At 45.9% G+C, this 20254-nt stretch overlaps 1 protein-coding gene across 2 annotated transcripts in view; it reads right to left on the bottom strand.

Moving 5' to 3' along the window:
- LOC139259496 (uncharacterized) overlaps positions 1-20254 on the bottom strand; it is a 162178-nt gene that overhangs the window by 87850 nt on the left and 54074 nt on the right. For both annotated transcript variants that reach the window (XM_070874967.1, XM_070874968.1), the window contains exon 3: positions 5886-5978. In XM_070874967.1, the coding sequence (XP_070731068.1) occupies positions 5886-5978 (93 nt within the window). The remainder of the gene's footprint in view (positions 1-5885; positions 5979-20254) is intronic.

The raw sequence follows: 20254 nt of genomic DNA on the forward strand, positions 1-20254 counted from the left end.
GGTGGGGATGTTGCATTTTATCAAGGGGCAGAGGAAATGTTTCAAGCAAATAATATAGATGCATTTAAGGGGAAGCTGGACAAACATATTAGGGAGAAAGGAATAGAGGGTTATGTTGATAGATTTAGATGAGGAAAGACGGGAGGAGGCTCGATTGGAGCATAAACACCAGCATTTCTGTGCTGTATATCCTATGTAATCCTATGCAAATGGTTAAAAATGGACATCGCTCCATGGCTTCCACTGAATTTATGGTGGGAGATTGGGAAAACCCTGTGGAACCTCTCTGCTGAGGTGATTAAGGGGTTTCCTGATAAAAAGTCCTGAAGATCGTGAAGGGTTACAATAAGGTAACTAGTGACAAATTGATAAGATGGTGATGAACGGGCATATGTGTAAAATAGTCAGAAAAAGAACTAAAGGCCAGGTTAGAAAAAATGTCTTTGCATAGAGGATGGTTAGAATGTGAAATACTTTGCTAAAACTGTTGCTAAAGCAGATGCCATAAATTCTTTTGAAAGGAAATTATAGAGTTGTTTGGAAAGAAGAATATTAGCGGTTATGTGGTGTGTGTAAAAGAGTGGAATTAGACTAAATGGCCTGTGGAAGAAAATACTACTGCAGTCTTGATGAATGAAGTGACTTGTTTCTCGGCTATCAGGAATAAAGGAGGTAGAATTTCCACAAGGGTTCTCCCAACCTCCCGCCTTAACTTCAGCGGAAGATCGGTGGAAAATTTGGAGGAATGGCATAAACAGCTGCTTATCTAGGGTTTCTGGTTAGGCTCCGATGAGAGAGCGGAAGAACGCCTGTGGAGGTTTTACCCCATGATTTCTTTACTCTTTGTTCCTAGATTCTAGCTGACTGATTACTGGAATGGAAATGGAAAGAGTTGAGCATAGAGCACATAAATAAAACACATGGGGCTAAAGTTCCTCTGACAAATGTATCAGAAAAATTGTGTTCATAAAAATGTATCTCTGTTGCTTGTGGGCATTGAAAATTTGAAACGGTGTAAATTAATGGGTACTCTCTAAGTAGCTGGCTGGGTTGATGCAACATGCCCCTGGGAGCTTTTCCCCTCCAAGATGGGCATGTGCATGGGCTGTGTATGTGCAATGTTCTAAGCATAGTATTTCTGTGGCAAGTATCACAGCATCCAAACCTTTAAGGAAAGATATTCAAGAATGTATACTAGAATGACTGTGCAACAATATTAACATAGTCCCCATTACTCATGTAATTCCAGGTGCTCTCTTCACTGGTGAAGGGTTCTCAAGTGCAGTGCCCCACAGGGGTAAGAACAGGAACTGCAGCAGGAAGACCTTTCCCCTCACATGGGCAGGACAACCACATCATTTACTACATAGAGCAGTGTCATCGACCTGAAACATTAACTCCATTTCTCTCTTCACAGATTCTGTCTGACCTGCTGAGTGTTTCCAACATTTTCTGCTTTTATGGCAGGGTTTACAGTGCTATTGTGAAGGAGTGCTATCAGGGAGTCTTCAGAGAGCCTCTGAGACATGAAAAGGTGTGTAACCACTCCCGACATACCTGATGAAGCAGGTGTCTATAAAAAGATATGCTGAGCAATACATGGAGTGTGCCAACTTCACATGGCTCCATGGGGAGCACTGGAACTACAGGTGCTGATCAATGCCAAAGTTGACTTAGTGACGTGCAAGGTCAAACATCATCATCATAGGCAATCCTTCGAAATTGAGGAAGCCTTGCTTCCACTCTAAAGTGAGTTCTTAGGTGACTGTATAGACCAATATGGGAATTACAGTCTCTGACACAGGTGGGACAGACAGTGGTTGAAGGAAAGGGTAGGTGGGGAGTCTGGTTTGCCACACGCTCCTTCCGCTGCCTACACTTGTTTTCTGCATGCTCTCGGCGACAAGACCTGCTAGATAGAGGTGTTGACTGAAGAGTGACGCAGCCCTGTGATAACACCTGTTGGTGCCTGGAAGCTATTAGTAGTGAGCCCGGTTGCCATTGTGCTCACTGAAGGTTGCCTCTGCAGTTGTTCATTCAGAAAATGCACCAGTTCCATTATCACTCTCTGGACAGCATCAGCCTGGCACTGGTCCGTAAATAGCAACAGAAAGCTGGACCCGGGATTATAGCTTCATTGAAGAGGAGAATGCTGACTCTTAAAGTGAAATAGGTATTTTCCTGTGCAAATCAACATATGAGCGGCAGTTCATGTCTGCAAGGAGCAACTTGGGCAATTGCCTCAATCAGCAAGGAAAGCCTGGAGCAGATGCAGGAAAGGATGGTGATTCTTTTGGGGGCAGAGGGCCTCACTGGAAGGAGGTGCAAGAGCAGGTCATTGTGCTTTCTCGGGGTCTAGCTGAACTGGGAACAAATGAGGAGAAAGTTTAGTGCATTAAGAGAAGGACCAAGGCAAGCAGACTCTCCTTTAAATAAATGGAGGCTAGTGGATTCTACCTTCAGAGGGCATGCGGTATAATATTAGTAATAAATGTGTTAACACAAATGGGTTCCATTAAAATAACAGACAGAGGAACTTTGCTTGTTGAACAGGCTAATTTCAATCCACTGATGTTCAATTTCAAAAGCAACAGGGTGTGTCTTTCTAATTTACAGACTGCAATTTTTAGATTTGGTCTGATGCAGTCTAATTTTTGCATGCACAGGATGGCTGCAGTCATTCTGAAAGTTTATAATTAGTCTACAATTTAACCCCCAATTTAATTTATCCCCTAACAACCTGCTACATCAATTAGTTTTGTTTAAACAATTTATACCAGGAAAACCTGGCATGAAAGAGTTAGACTGGCAAAAAATAAGCTATTCCTGCCCAAAATGTAACTTTCTCCCTGGAGAAAATGGCAGAGAATTTATTGGCACCTGAAAGATTCCTCCCTTCACTTATTTCCTGTTGTAAAATATGAAGCCACTGAGATAGTTTTATCTTAGCAAGAAATATTTATCAAACTAATAATCTTCTGATGGCCTGAATTTGCATCTCCGAGAGTACTTTGAAGGAGTGGTTTGTTTTAATTGCACATTTGGGGATGGGATCATTAAAACTGTGCTTCCATCATCAACAATCTGCTAAATAACAACATCTTTTTAAACATTTAAAAATATTAACCCTCACTATGCTGTGGACAACTTCTATAATTCAAACACAATTGGGCTGAAAGGTAACTTCACCTGAAATATAACCCCTATTGGTTTGACACACAGAAATGCACCAATGATTGACCTGCTTGTGACTTGTACTTGCTCATGTGAATCTTCAGAATTATGGCACTCAATTAGGTGAATTAGCTGCAAATCCATGCCATTTAAGCTGGTTTTCAATCAGGCCCTAGTTTTTATGCCAAGGCAAAATAGACAGTGGGACCCAAGAAGACGAGGCAGAGGAAAACAGTTAAATAAGGTGCAGAAAGTATGTAATAGTTCAAACGAGATGTATTGGTTGAGAATTAGGCAAAGGTAAGTATTATGTATGTAAACATTGTAACTGTGTAAGACTTGCCAGCAGAAGGTGCAACTGTTGGAGGCCCAAGTATCACCTGCACACCTCGTGCAAGTGAGTATAAACGGTTGTCTGCCATGCTGCTTAGGCACTCCGGAGTTGTATTAAAAAGACTAAGGTCACATCAGTTTTAGCTCACAGTACTCAGTCTTGTAGAGTTCTTCCACACTTAATAGTAAAGTTAATTAATGAATAAAGAGAATAGGGAAGATGAGAAATTGGACAGAAAAAGGAAGGCAGAACTAGCTGAAGTAATGTGTTGAAAAGCTATTCTCATTTTAAGTATTTATTTTAGTTGGGTTAATATTACATGATAAAACTGCAGTTTTAATATCCCAATTAGCCCAACTAATATTAGTGTTTAAAGCTGATACTTTCCTAGAATCTCGTAGCAGACTAATAGTTAAGTTTCGGGTAGCACTGTTATTCCCATGCCAGAACTGCCATTTTGCAGATGTAGTGGACAGCCTGAATAAAACTTCAGCTTAAAGTCTCAGCCACCTGCAGTCCTGCTTCATATCCCAAGCAGCATGTGGCAGACTCGTATTTATGGGCCAGATTTTTGGCCCTTGTTAGCGACTCGAAGGGGCGGCAATGGCAGCGTTATGCACTTCCGAGAGAATGGCCAGCTTCCAGCGCCCCGTCAGGACATTCGGGGCCGGTTTCAATGGGGCGCAATGCATTACCGCCCAGAAGAGGCCCCTGGTTGCGAAACCTGCTTGATGTTTGATGCCGCCCGATCCGTAATGCTCCACAGAGCGCCTTGCTGGGATCGCCTAAGAACGCGGGAGGTCCAAGCTGTAGCGGCTGCAAAGAGGTAAGTAATGTCGACCTCAGGTAAGTGTGATTGTTTTTTTTTGCAATTGATGTTGTGGTGGTGTGAGTTATTTATTGGGAATGTTTTTGGTGGGGGTTTTTTCTGTTTTTTTTTTTGTTGCCCCCTCCAGGCCTCTCTTACAGCACTCCGAGGTCGGCTGTTTAGCTCGGGATTTTTGCCTGCTCAGCCTGCCTAGCGCCCTAAGAGAGGCTAATGCCCCGCTTAGCGCTCTGCCCCACTCTCAGGGCCCAGCTGATGAATTTTGCTGACTGAGGCGCAAACTGTTCCTGGATGCAAACTTTATGCCCCACCGCCATTACCGCCCTGAAATGAGCACAACCGAAAATCCAGCCCGATAGAAGCAATAGGCTAACTATCTGTTGCTGCAAATGATTTAAGTTGGGGCTACTAAATAACCTGTTAACAACTGATAATTATTTTTAAGTTTTATTTGGAGGGATGAGGTTTATATTATCCTCATTAAAAATGAACCAAGGCACACCGCTCTTTCAAAAGAAAATTGTGTGATCATTGTATTTGTGCTGTGCTGTGAATGCTAACTGCCTTATAATCAAGTCTTGCTGAATTAAGACATTGTTTTCCTCAAGAGACTTGGTGCTGATTATTAAACTTTCTTCACAAGTGTATCTTATGTCCTTTTAGCTCCTAATTATGGGTAACGATAGAGAATAAAATAGGGTATTGTACTATTGATTGGCTTTTGAGTATAGAAATAAATTAAACCCCAATGGATCTGATACGACCAACCAGAATTCCTTCATTTCCTAGCTTTTTTTACATATACAACTTAATGTTCAGTTAGTGAGCCCATTTTAAAGAAACAATTGAAATATTCTCTTAATTGCAATATACATTTTCCAATAGTTATAAATGTTATTAACAATTTTTGTGTCGAAATATAATTGTTTGTGTATTTGACCTTGAAGCTCAAATGCATCTCCCATGTGATAAACACATTCATTTACTAACACACACTTTGTCACATGGATTAATTTTCCCAAGCAGCTTAACACCAACAAATTATAATTCACATTTTGCAAACTGTAAGGGTGAGTATCATGGGTGTTGTTAAACAATCACCAGTGATGACTAACTAGCCCATGGTGAATTATGTTTATTAAACCATTGCTTTTTAAAAAATCAAATAGGGAATCTTGCTTAGCAAAGTTCACTTCAAACTGTCCACATGTCCAATAAATTGAGTTAAACCTTGCAGCGAAGTTTTTATTCTAAATCCTTTCCAATTTTCTCTGTTGCTTTCCTAAAGTCTTTGATGCATGCTGAGGAATAGCTTCCCAGGTACCAGCCATTCTCCAACACCTCACTAAAGTGCCCATTTGGAAGGTTCGATGTTGAGGACTGGCAGGCTATTTAACTGTAGGAAGATATCACAATTATGCCTAATATTGTCCTCACCAGGCATATAAACTTCTGCTATTTTTTACAGCGCAACAGAAGTACATGCATTTCTGAACAAATGTAACATGTATACTATTTTCCTTAAGGATCTATATTCCCACAGATCAGTACCTGAATAGAAAGAGCTGGTTCCTTAATCAGTTTGGTTTCATCTTTCCACACAAGGTTGGCTGCAAGGTGTTCGATTATAGACAGACAGCGATCCTATAACAAGAAACAAAACAGAAAAACACAAGTGCAATCAGTTGGAAGGAAAACAAAAGTTCCACACATATTGTCCATTTTTAGAAAACGAAGGCAACATTTTGGCAGACAATCTTTGACTTCGAGAAATGGGTGCAAGGTAGGGGGAGCGCTGGACCATCCTCCCGTTGGTGCTGGCCCAAGGCCCGAGTCAGTTTGAGGCCCGGCGCTCATTAACGTGCCTCCAGGAAGCTGCGGTGCCAATGGCACACTGCTGTATCTCATCAGTTGTGGAAGGGTGGGAAATTCCATGCTGAGGCAGGCGGTAGGTCAGGTTGGGGCTGGGGGGCAATTCTAGGAAGGGTCTCAGACAAGCTGGAGTATTTTTAGAATTCTCGGAGGAGCATTCCTGCAACTCTTATATCAGAGCATAAGAAATAGGAGCAGGACTAGGCCATTTGGCCCCTCGAGCCTGCTCGGCCATTTAATATGATCATGGCTGATCCAATCATGGGCTCAGGTCCACTTCCCTGCCCGCTCCCCTTAACCCCTTATTCCCTTATTAGTTAAGAAATTGTCTATCTCTGTCTTAAGTTTATTCAATGACCCAGCTTCCACACCTCTCTGAGGCAGCGAATTCCACAGATTTACAACTCTCTGAGAGAAGAAATGCCTCTTCATCTCAGTTTTAAATGGGCGGCCCCTTATTCTAAGATTATGCCCCCTAGTTCTAGTCTCCCCTGTCAGTGGAAGCAGAGGCCCACCAAAAAAATATACAAGTTTCGGAGCACATTTTCTGAGTGGCCCATGGTGGAAATGGGCAGAGTCTGCACACTCCACCCATTTGCACCTAAAAATTGCAATTGGGGTCCTACAAATGTTATAGGACCACAATTTGCATATTCAGGTAGCCTTCCTTCTGCTTCAGGCAGCAGGGCATGCTTGCCCAAGTGCAGGCCGCCTGAAAATTGCATCAGTTGAGCCTTGGGTGTGAATGGAGTGGCCAAGATGCCTCCCCCATCTCTGATTTTCAATTGCTAATTACCCATTTTTCAGATATATTTAAGTTATGTAAATGTGCACTCAGCAGTTCAAAATCACCCTTCTTATTACTGCTGCTGTAGTTCTAAATGGATCGGTAGCTGGCTAGAGTGGATCGCTAGCTGGCTTCAAGACAGAAAACAGAGAGTGGGAGTAAAGGGTAGCTATTCACAGTGACAGAACGTGGGTAGTGGTGTTCCACAAGGATCAGTGCTGGGACCACTGCTGTTCACAATTTACATTAACAATTTAGACTTTGGAATCAAAAACACAATTTCTAAACTTGCGGATGATACCAAATTGGGGGGGGAATAGTCAATACTGAGGGGGACTGCAACAAATTACAGGAGGACATTAATAATCTTGCAGAATGGTCAAATAATTAGCAAATGAAGTTCAACACAGATAAATGTGAATCAGCACATTTTGGTAGGAAGAATAGGGAGGTCACTTATTACTTGGAAGGTGTGAGTCTAGGTGGGGTTGAGGAACAAAAGGATCTCATAGAAACATAGAAAATAGGTGCAGGAGTAGGCCATTTGGCCCTTCGATCCTGCACCGCCATTCAATAAGATCATGGCTGATCATTCAATCAGTACCCCTTTCCTGCTTTCTCTCCATACCCCTTGATCCCCTTAGCCGCAAGGACCATATCTAACTCCCTCTTGAATATATCCAATGAACTGACATCAACAACTCTCTGCGGCAGGGAATTCCACAGGTTAACAATTCTCTGAGTGAAGAAGTTTCTCCTCAATTCAGTCCTAAATGGCCTACCCCTTATCCTAAGACTATGTCCTCTGGTTCTGGACTTCCCCAACATCGGGAACATTCTTCTCGCATCTAACCTGTCCAGTCCCTTCAGAATCTTATACGTTTCTACGAGATCCCCTCTAATCCTTCTAAACTCCAGTAAATAAAGGTCCAGTTGATCCAGTCTCTCCTCATATGACAGTCCAGCTATCCCTGGAATCAGTCTGGTGAACCTTCGCTGCACTCCCTCAATAGCAAGAACACCCTTCTTCAGATTAGGAGTCCCAACCTGAACACAATATTCCAGGTGAGGCCTCACTAAGGCCTTGTACAACTGCAGTAAGACCTCTCTGTTCCTATATTCAAATCCCCTAGCTATGAAGGCCAACATACCATTTGCCTTCTTCACCGCCTGCTGTACCTGATGAACCATGACACCCAGATCTTGTTGCACCTCCCCTTTTCCTAATCTGCCGCCATTCAGATAATATTCTGCCTTCGTGTTTTTTCCCCCAAAATGTATAACCTCACATTTATCCACATTATACTGCATCTGCCATGCATTTGCCCACTCATCTAATCTGTCCAAGTCACACTGCAGCCTCTTAACGTCCTCCTCACAGCTCACACCGCCACCCAGTTTAGTGTCGTCTGAAAACTTGGAGATATTACACTCAATTCCTTCATCTAAATTGTTAATGTATATTGTAAAGAGCTGGGGTCCCAGCACTGAGCCCTGCGGCACTCCACTAGTCACTGCCTGCCATTCTGAAAAGGAACCGTTTATCACGACTCTCTGCTTCCTGTCTGCCAACCAGTTCTCTATCCACGTCAGTACATTACCCCAATACCATGCGCTTTGATTTTGCACACCAATCTCTTGTGCGGGACCCTGTCAAAAGCCTTTTGAAAGTCCAAATACACCACATCCACTGATTCTCCCTTGTCCACTCTGCTAGTTACATCCTCAAAAAATTCCAGAAGATTCATCAAGCATGATTTCCCTTTCATAAATCTATGCTGACTTGGACCAATCCTGTCACTGCTTTCCAAATGCGCTGCTATTTCATCCTTCATGATTGATTCCAACATTTTCCCTACTACTGATGTCAGGCTAACCGGTCTATAATTATCCATTTTCTCTCTCCCTCCTTTTTTAAAAAGTGGTGTTACATTAGCTACCCTCCAGTCCATAGAAACGGATCCAGATTCGCTAGACTGTTGGAAAATGATCACCAATGCATCCACTATTTCTAGGGCCACTTCCTTAAGTACTCTGGGATGCAGACCATCAGGCCCCGGGGATTTATCAGCCTTCAATGCCATCAATTTCCCTAACACAATTTCCCGCCTAATAAGGATATCCTTCAGTACCTCCTTCTCACTCGACCCACTGCCCCCTAGTACATTCGGAAGGTTATTTGTGTCTTCCTTTGTGAAGACAGATCCGAAATATTTGTTCAATTGGTCTGCCATTTCTTTGTTCCCGGAGTACAAATACACCAATCATTAAAAGTTGCGCCACAGGTTAGCAAGACCATAAAAAAAGCAAACCAAAGGTTTATTTCTAGAGGGATAGAATTAAAAAGTAGGGAAGTTATGCTGAACCTGTATCGAACCTTGGTTAGACCACACTTATAGAGTACTGCGTGCAGTCCTGGTCACCATATTATAAAAAGGATATAGAGGGACTGGAGAGGATGCACAGAAGATTTTTAAGGATGGTACCAGAAATGCAAGGGTATACATATCAGGAAAGGATGAACAGGCTGGGTCTCTTTTCTCTTGAAAAAAAGGCTGAGGGGTGACCTAATAAAGGTCTTTAAAATTATGAAAGGTTTTGATAGAGTGGATACAGAGGGAATGTTTCCACTTGTGGTGAAGAGCATAACTGGAGGCTATCACTATAAGATAGTCACCTAGAAATCCAATAGGGAATTCAGAAGATACTCCTTTACCCAAAGAGTGGTGAGTGTGTGGAACTCGCTACAACAGGGATTGGTTGAAGCAAATAGTATAGATGCATTTAAGGGGAAGCTGGACAAGCTTATGAGGGAGAAAGGAATAGAGGGTTACGCTGATGGAGTTAAATGAGGAAAGACAGGAAGAGGCTCGAGTGGAGCATAAATGCCGGAATGGACTGGTTGGGCCGAATAGCCTGGATCTGTGCCATGTATCCTATGTAATCTTGTAGAAATGGCATTAGCAGGACAATACTTACAAGGGTAATATAATAGGACGTGCTTATTTGAACGGCAAAAATGGCCAACATGCTCCACCCTTCGTTTCAGATTAGACCCCTTGGAGATTAAGCCACCCTGAAGTTTCACAGGAATGTGTAACTGGAATCGCCCATCCCAAGGTCTCACTGACTTTGCAAATTGTAACTCGATCCACTTTAACTTCCTGAAGCGACAGAGGACAGAGCTCCCCAGAAGACAGCAAGGGCCAGCCAAAATGCCTTACTCCAGTCCAAGTACATCCTTCCTCCAACCGAAGTGCCTTACCCCAGTCCAAGTACATGCCTTCCCCAGCCAAAGTGCCTTACCCCAGTCCAACTGCATCCCTCCCCAGCAATGGTGCCTTACCCCAGTCCAAGTACATTCTTCCCCCAGCCAGTGCCTTATCCCAGTGCAAGTGCATCCTGCCCCACCACAGATGGGGCAGGCATTGTGTATGGATTGTTAACAGGTTTATTGGGTATGAAGTGAATAGTGACAGTGTCGTGACTTCTGTATTTCATCCACTCCAATGATGTCCCTTGTAAGGGGTTGGAAGAACGTGATCCATCTTCCCCCCACCCGTGTCTCTCTCCACCCTGCCCCCCCCCCCCCACCCACCTGTGTCTCTCACTCCCCTCCCCCCAGCCTCTCACTCTCCCCACAGCCTCTCTCACTCTCCCCACAGCCTCTCTCCCCCCAGCCTCTCCCATTCCCCCCAGCCTCTCCCATTCCCCCCAGCCTCTCCCATTCCCCCCCCAGCCTCTCCCATTCCCCCCCCAGCCTCTCCCATTCCCCCCCCAGCCTCTCCCATTCCCCCCCCAGCCTCTCCCATTCCCCCCCCAGCCTCTCCCATTCCCCCCCCAGCCTCTCCCTCTCACTCTCCCCCCAGCCTCTCACTCTCCCCACAGTCTCTCTCACTCTCCCCACAGCCTCTCTCCCCCAGCCTCTCCCATTCCCCCCAGCCCCTTCCATTCCCCCCAGCCTCTCCCATTCCCCCCCAGCCTCTCCCTCTCACTCTCCCCCAGCCTCTCCCTCTCACTCTCCCCCAGCCTCTCCCTCTCACTCTCCCCCAGCCTCTCCCTCTCACTCTCCCCCAGCCTCTCCCTCTCACTCTCCCCCAGCCTCTCCCTCTCACTCTCCCCCAGCCTCTCCCTCTCCCTCTCATTCTCCCCCAGCCTCTCCCCCTCACTCTCCCCAGCCTCTCCCTCTCACTCTCCCCCCAGCCTCTCCCTCTCACTCTCCCCCCAGCCTCTCCCTCTCACTCTCCCCCCAGCCTCTCCCTCTCACTCTCCCCCAGCCTCTCCCTCTCACTCTCCCCCAGCCTCTCCCACTCACTCTCCCCCCAGCCTCTCCCTCTCACTCTCCCCCCAGCCTCTCCCTCTCACTCTCCTCCCAGCCTCTCCCTCTCACTCTCCTCCCAGCCTCTCCCTCACTCTCCCCCCAGCCTCTCCCTCTCACTCTCCTCCCAGCCTCTCCCTCTCACTCTCCCCCCAGCCTCTCCCTCTCCGCCCCCACCCCCCAGCCTCTCTCTCTCCCTCCCCCCCAGCCTCTCTCTCTCCCCCCCTCCCAGCCTCTCTCTCTCCCCCCCTCCCAGCCTCTCTCTCTCCCCCTTCCTGCCTCTCTCTATCTCTCCCCCCAGCCTCCCTCGCTCTCTCTCTCTCTCTCTCTCTCTCTCCCCCAGCCTCTCTCCCGCTCTCTCTTCCCCCCCAGCCTCCCTCCCTCTCTCTGCCCCCAGCCTCGCTCACTCTGCCCCCAGCCTCACTCACTCTGCCCCAGCTTCTCTCTCTCTTCCCCCAGCCTCTCTCTCTCTCTTCCCCCAGCCTCTCTCTCTCTCTCTTCCCTCAGCCTCTCTCTCTCTCTTCCCCCAGCCTCTCTCTCTCTCTCTCTCTCTTCCCCCAGCCTCTCTCTCTCTCTCTCTTCCCCCAGCCTCTCTCTCTCTCTTCCCCCAGCCTCTCTCTCTCTCTTCCCCCAGCCTCTCTCTCTCTCTTCCCCCAGCCTCTCTCTCTCTCTTCCCCCAGCCTCTCTCTTTCCCCACTCCCAGCCACTCTCTCGCTAGCGGGCCCAGGCCCGTCGCTCTCGGGCCCACGCCGGCCGGAGGAGAGAGAGTCTGTCGGGGGTGGGGGGGAGCCGGGGCCTGGGCAGGCGAAGAGAGTCGGAGCCTCAGGTTCTGCTTCTCGGCACCACGTGAAGGGACTGATTCGGGCCAGGGAGCTTGACAGAGGGTGGGGCTTGTTGCCTGTCGGTCAAAAAAATGCAGTACGGTCGGGGGTGCGGGGGCTTGACAGACGAAGTGCAGTACAAATAGTTATATTGAATATAATACAGAGCAATACCTTTGAATTCCAACAGTTAGCCACTGTGCGGCAAAACAGATCACTTTGACTGGATGTAGTTCATTGCAAGGCAGAGGTTATAATGGTGGCATAGAGAAATGATTGTACTTAGGTCTTCATTAGGCTACAACGTCTCTGGGAGTCTCCAGTTTCAATGATGGTGCCCAGTGTGACTGTTTACTAGTATATAAACATTTACTGAATTACTGTAAGCCCATAAGGGGATGACACTTTTTGCTTTTGTATTGCAGTTTGCCTTCTGGCTCTAGTATATTTCGAGCCAACTATATGTTATCTGACGGCAAGAAAACATTGACATTGTAGAGTAATAAATTTTCTTCCGCTACCCTTGAAATGATATGTAATTATATCTATAAAGCTGGCAGGGTCTGACGGGAATACCCCAGGAGTTTTGTTTCTAAGACTCAGATATCAGAGATTCATTTGGTCTCTTTTTAACCAAAGATGGATTGATGAACTCTTATGTACTCATTAGATGGGCTTACATTATCCACTTGAAGTTCTGCTAGATGACTTACTGTCTGTAGTGCTGCCTAGCTTTGGGTCTGCAATTGAAAGTGCTTAACAGCCCAGTGCTTTGTCCTGGCCTATGGACGAAGTGTGTGCAGTTTTTGCACCCGCCTTAGGATTGTACCCTTTAGTTTAAATTTCCTCTCCTCATTCTTTCCATCAAAATGTATCACTTTGCACTTTTCTGCGTTAAATTTCATCTGCCACATGTCCGCCCATTCCACCAGTCTGTCTCTTGAAGTCTATCACTATCTTTCTCACTGTTCATTAAACTTCCAAGTTTTGTGTCATCTGCAAATTTTGAAATTGTGTCCTGTACACCCACATCCAAGTCATTAATGTACATCAAGAAAAGCAGTGGTCCTAGGTCCAATTCCTGGGGAACACCAGTGTATACCTTCCTCCAGTCTGAAAAACAATTGTTCACCGCTACTCTCTGTTTCCTGTCACTTAGTCAATTTCGTATCCATGCTGCCACTGTCATTTTTATTCCATGGGCTTCAACCTTGCTGGCAAACCTATTTATGTGGCACTTTGTCGAACACCTTTTGGAAACCCATGTGCACCATGTCAACCACATTGCCCTCTTCAACCCTCTCTGTTACCTCATCAAAAAACTTGATCAAGTTGGTTACACACAATTTGTCTTTAACAAATCCATGCTGACTTTCCTTAATTAATCCACACTTGTCCAAGTGTCTGTTAATTTTGTCCCTAATTATTGTTTCTAAAAGCTTCCCCACTACCGAGGTTAAATTGACTGGCCTGTAGTTGCTGGGTTTATCTTTACACCATTTTCTGAACAAGGTTGTAACATTTGCAATTCTCCAGTTTTCTGGCACCATTCCTGTTTCTAAGGAGGACTGGAAGATTATGGCCAGTGCTCTGCGATTTCTTCCTTCACTTCCATCAACGTCCTAGGATGCATCCCATCTGGTCCTGGTGACTTATCTACTTTTAACTACAGCCAGCCTTTCTAGTACCTCCTCTTTATCAATTTTTATCTCATCCAGTATCTCCTCTACCGCCTCCTTCGCTATGTCTATGGCAGCATCCTCTTCCTTGGTGAAGAGTGTTGCAAAGTACTGATTTAGCACCTCAGCCATGCCCTCTGCCTCCATGTGTAGGTCTCTTTTTGATCCCTAATCGGCCCCACCCCTCCTCTTACTACCCATTTACTATTTAAATGCCTATAGAAGACTTTTGAATTAACGTTTATGTTAGCTGCCATGCAATTCTTATACCCTCTCTTTGCCCCTCTGATTTTCTTTTTCACTTCTCTTCTGAACTTTCTATATTTAGCCTGATTCTCAGATGTATTCTCAACCTGACATCTGTCATACGCACTCTTTTTCTGCTTCAACTTACGCTCTATCTCTTTTGTCATCCAGGGAAGCTCTGACTTTAGTTGCCCTACCTTTCCCTCTAGTGGGAATGTACCTTGACTGTACCCAAACTATTTCCCCTTTGATTCAAATTTACCCGGGCCAGATCTGTTCTCATCCCACTGAAAGTGGCCTTCCTCCAATTTAGTAGTTTTACTCTAGATTGTTCCCTGTCCTTTTCCATAGCTAATCTAAACCTTATGATACTATGACCACTGTTCCTCCTGAAGAAGTTTCTTCTGAATTTTATATTTGATTTCTTGTTTACTATCTTATATTGATGGCATCTAGTTTTGTTCTTCCCCACACGTGGAAACACTCTCTCTATGTCTACTCTATCAAATCCTTTCATAATTTTAAAGAGCTCTATTAGGTCATCCTTCAGCCTTCTCTTTTCAAGAGAAAATTGACCCAGCCTGTTCATCCTTTCCCGATAGGTAAACCCTCGCATTTCTTGTATCATGGCCCCAAATTTTCCCAGCCACTTAGAGCGGCATATTTCGATGTGGTGCGCCGACTTCCTGGAGGAAAAAAAAGCGCCAAATATCTACCTCTGAATTTGGCCGCTCCCTCGTCGTCCGGATCCATTGGCTTCGGCCAGCAGAATCTGGGGGGCGGAGCTTCAGCCACGCTTGCTCAGCGCAGCCATCAAGGGGGCGGGGCTTGGGCCCACCGTGTCGTGAAGTGCCGGCAGGGGCACGCATGACCATTTGAGTGTGTGTGCATGCACAATGGGCAGTTCTGTTTGCGCGCATGTGCAGTGTAACAGGAAGCTTGGCAATCGGCCAATTAAAGGGAGAGCATCCTCAGAATAAGTGGTTAAGGAGTATATATAAAGATGAGGTTTAAATATTGATTTTTGTATGGCTGAGGGAGTGGAAAGGAGTGCTGGATAGGTGTAAGAGAGGTGTAAGTGTGATCTTTGAACACTACCTGTGTTTGAGTTCAATAGACGAATGGCACAAGAGCGTGCAAGACGACCCCCAAGAATTTCCTCCATGAGAAAGTAGAGAAATTAGTGACTGTTATTGAGGAGAAATGGCTGGAGCTGGATATCAGCTAAAGTGGTCAGTCAAAGGTCTCCCCCAAGGAAATGAGAAAAAGATGGAACCTTGTTGCCGAAGAATTCTCCGCTGGGGTCAACACCGCAAGATCTGGAAGCCAGAGTAAGATAAAATGGCAGGACGTTGGTCAAGTCGTGAGTGTAAGTAATATCTTCATCTTTAAATTGAATTGCAGTGGAAAATGTGAGCATCTGTATGTGTCCCACCCATCAGAAGCGCACCATGTCTGACAATTAATATTTTCATCTTTGCAGAAGAAATTGGCCCACAACAAGAGGGAGAGAACTAGAACAGGAGGAGTTCCGCCAAATCTGCACCAACTGACACCCCTGGAACAGAGGGTTGCTGCCTTGCTCTTGCAGGAAAAGAATCAGCTCTGCACAAGCTACACCCACACGTGAGGGTGAGGGCGAGTCGTTAAAATGCATAGTGACATTTCAAATCAACCTGCTGACTGGCCTGCTACGTGTGAGACTACTCATGCCACCCATCCTGCCCCTCCTGTGCTGCTAACCATTTGACTGTTATGTTGTCTTTTGCAGAAGAAAACGACACTCCTCAAGATCCTGAGGATCCCGATGTATGCGCTCCAGACCAAGGCGGGTGGGGGTAGGAGGGGTCCATGGAAATGTGTGCTCAGGAGAATTCTGACCATGATATCGATCAGGACATATCACAGGGCATCACACAGCCAGAGCCCTCCATTAGCTCCTCGGCAACCTTCCATGGGTTCACACCTTCCGAGGTCGCGGGTCCGAGTGGCGGTCAGGAAATGCATCTTGGGACACCCAGTCTCCCACCGTCCCAGCCTGCGCCTCGCACTGGAGGGGTGCCACTAGGCAGACCCATGGCGAGAGGAAGGAGAAGCCGACCAGTCTCTCCTGAGAGGCAGCCTTCAGCAGAGGTTAATCAGGTTGTTTCATTGGGTGAGGAGACCAATGCCCTCTAGAGATCGCTCTTGGCAGCCGTCAGTGGAGTGCGTGATGAGGTTGCCACACTATCGGGTGAAATCTCTGCACTAAGATGGGAAGTCAGGGCGGACATTTCAGAGGGTGTGCAGACGATGGCAGATGCCATGAGGGAGCTGGCTTCTACAATAAGGGCACAAAGGCCGGAGACTCAAATGCCACTCCCACTTCACTCCATGCACCAGGCACCGGTCAGACCCAAGCCGGGCCCCTAACCCCATTCCCCCCCCACCACCATCACCGACCCTATGAGGAAGTGCACTTTCCCCGAGATGTGGGTGAGGGATGGGTGCAGACTTTCTTTCCTGTTGTGGCTGTTGTTGTTGTTGTTGGTATCATTGAAGTGCACTGTAAAATTTACAATAAAAGATATTTTGCATCAAAACTGAATCATCCTCCATTGGGACCACGCAACATTTAGAGTCAACTGTAAAAAGTAAAAATCCCCCTACAGTCATGCGTGCCTGCCGCCCCTAGCCTTGGCGGGAGGGCTAGCCGGTGCGTTTTGCAGTCGGCAAGGTAGGACTGCTCTATTTTCTGTAGCTGATTTATCTTTCATTTATTTGTGGTGATGTTGTGCAGTTGTTGTGCTGAAGATGTTATAATGTTGTGCTGATGTAAAGGTCATTAGAGCTTTGGAATCCTCTAACTCACCTTCCCCCACCCCGCCTCCCCCACCTCCCCCCCCCACCCCTATCTCTGGCTACCTGCGCTGATTTCTTAAATGTAGGGAAGGTTTTTCTGTGCCTACAAAAGTGGGCACATACACTGGCCTAAGTTAGTTTGGAGCAACTTTCAGCTGGCCAAATGTGCTTCTATGGCCAGAAGAGGTGTAAGTGGCTTGTCACGCCCCCTATTGGAGAGATCAAACTACACTAAAAAAAAAAATCGAACTAACTGACTTACATTGGAGCAAGTTAAATGGGAAAATTTGCGATTTTTAAGTTACTCCAAAAAAAGCTACTTACTCCAAAAAAAATGGGGCAACTCTTGGGGAAATTTGGGCCCCATATTTGTAAATCTTTTTTTGCACTGTCTCCAGTGCCTCTATATCCTTTTTATAAAATGCCGACTAGAACTGTATGCAGTACTCCAAGTTAAAGTACTGACAGAGAGGTGTCAAGCAGATTGTAATTGTACAACTGTAATTTCTGGCATATAAAATTGAATCAGCGGATAATGGCACTGCCCAGGATACTATTAAGCTTCGGTACAAGCATAACTTCCCTACTTTTCAATTCTATCTTCAAGAAATAAAGTCGAGTGCTTAGCTTGCTTTTTTATGGCCTTATTAACATTTGTTTATGGCCTTAGGTTCCTGGTATGTGTTGAGTACTTTATGCGTGAGTCATGTGAGTGTGGCCAGGTTGTTCTACAGGGAAAGGCATCACATCCGAGCCTGTTCTCATCCGATGTTCACATCCAGACTTTCCAGAAGAGGTCACTGGGTAGCTGTCAGAAGTGGGAACTCCATCTGATTTTTTCCTTCCTTAGTCCATAGTTGCTGAGGCTAATGATAGTGAGTAAACTGCTGCCTTGGTTGTGATCAGCGTACTCAACACAGACCAGGAACCTATAGCTTAATAGTATCCTGGGCTGTGTTGACTATTCCAACGCTGGCCTCCCACATTCTACCCTACATAAACTAGAGGTGATCCAAAACTCAGCTGCCCATGTCCTAACCTGCATCAAGTCCTGCTCACCCATCATCCCCGTGCTCGCTGACCTACATTGGCTTCTGGTTAAACAATGCCTCAATTACAAAATTCTCATCCTTATTTTCAAATCCCTCCATGGCCTCGCCCCTCCCTATCCCTGTAATCTCCTCTAGCCCCACAACCTCCCCCGAGATGTCTGCACTCCTCTAACTCTGCCCTCTTGAGCATCCCTGATTATAATCGCTTAACCATTGGTGGCCGTGCCTTCTGTTGCCTAGGCCCCAAGCTCTGGAACTCCCTAAACCTCTCCACCTCGCTACTTCTCTTTCCTCCTTCAAGACGCTCCTTCAAACATACCTCTTTGACCAAGCTTTTGGTCACCTGCGCTAATTGCTACTTAGGCGGCTCAGTGTCAAATTTTTCAAAATCTCATAATACTCCTGTGAAGCGCCTTGGGAAGTTTCACTATGTTAAAGGGGCTATATAAATACAAGTTGTTGTTATACCTTTATCATTGTTAATTCCCTATAGGTTGTCTTACAAATTTAGCATCAAAAGTAAAATAAGAACATAAGAACATAAGTTGGGCCTATTGGAGTTCAGAAGAATGAGAGGTGATCTTATTGAAACATATAAGAGGGGGCTCGATCGACAAGGTGGATGCTGAGAGGATATTCCCACTCATAGGGGAAACTAAAACTCGGGGACATAGGGCCCAAATTTCCCCATGAGTTGCACCTTTTTTTTGGTGCAACTTGATTTTTCTGGTGTATCTTTTTAGTTGCAAATATGGCCATTTAATTTGTGCCAGTGTAAGTGAGTTAGTTAGGTTTTTTGTTAGGTCAGTTTTTTTTTCCAAAAGGGGGCGTTCTCAGCCACTTACACCATTTATGCCAATTTGGCCAGAAAAAAGTTGTACTAAGCTAACTTAGGACACCGTATGTGTCCACTTTTATTCGCACAGAAAGACGTTACTTACAGTTAAGGAATCGGCGCAAGTAACTACATTTAAAGCACCACCAAGCACCAAAGCACAAAAAGTAATAAGCAATTAATTAACAAATAAAATAGGAGGAACCCTGCCCCTAAAGCACCGAGACCAAAGTAATAAGCAATCAATAAACAACCAATAAAAAAAATAGAAGGAATCCTGCACCTAAAGCACCAAAATCAATCAGTAAATAACAAATAAAAAATACAACTCCTGAGGGAACACAGCGGGTTGCCGATGAGGGACCCATTCGGCCAGAGCTAGGGACGGCGTACGTCGGCCCCTCCCACAGCCTGCAGCGTGCGTTTGCCGAAACAGCCTGCCAGGAACTACTGCTCATACGCGCAGACTCTCGCGTGCATGTGCAGAGGTCCCGGCACTGTTTTCAGCGCCGGGACCTAACTCGGCACCCCTCTCTTTCTTCTGCACCATGCCAGCTCCACAGACAGCCCGAGAATGGGTCATGACCACACGGATTTTTTTTGGCACTGCTTCTGAGGTAAAATGTCGTCGGGGGGCTCGGAGGTGTGCTAAATTTGGGCCCATAGTCAGAGTAGGAATCTCAGGATAGGTCAGATGAATATGTGGCTTGAGGAGTGGTGCAGAAGGGAGGGATTCAAATTCCTGGGGCATTGGGACCGGTTCTGGGGGAGGTGGGACCAGTACAAGCCGGACGGTCTGCACCTGGGCAGGACCGGAACCAATGTCCTAGGGGGAGTGTTTGCTAGTGCTGTTGGGGAGGGGTTAAACGAATATGGCAGGGGGATGGGAACCTAGGCAGGGAGACAGAGGGAAGTAGAATGGGGACAGAAGCAAAAGATAGAAAGAAGAAAAGTAAAAGTGGAGGGCAGAGAAACCTAAGGCAAAAAACAAAAGGGGCCACATTACAGCAAAATTCTAAAGGGGCAAAGTGTGTTAAAAAGACAAGCCTGAAGGCTCTGTGCCTCAATGCGAGGAGTATTCATAATAAGGTGGATGAATTAACTGCGCAGATAGCTGTTAACAGATATGATGTGATTGGCATCACGGAGACATGGCTCCAGGGTGACCAATGCTGCGAACTCAACATCCAGGAGTATTCAGCATTCAGGAAGGATAGACAGAAAGGAAAAGAAGGTGGGGTGGCGTTGCTGGTTGAAGAGAAAATTAACGCAATAGTAAGAAAGGACATTAGCCTGGATGATTTGGAATCGGTATGGAGCTACGGAATACCAAAGGGCAGAAAACGCTATTGGGAGTTGTAGTGAGGTTGGGGACAGCATCAAGAAAGAAATTAGGGATGCGTGCAATAAAGATACAGCAGTTATCATAGGCGACTTTAATCTACATATTGATTGGGCTAACCAAACTG

The sequence above is a fragment of the Pristiophorus japonicus genome, chromosome 3, assembly GCF_044704955.1.
Source record: "Pristiophorus japonicus isolate sPriJap1 chromosome 3, sPriJap1.hap1, whole genome shotgun sequence".
NCBI lineage: Eukaryota > Metazoa > Chordata > Chondrichthyes > Pristiophoridae > Pristiophorus > Pristiophorus japonicus.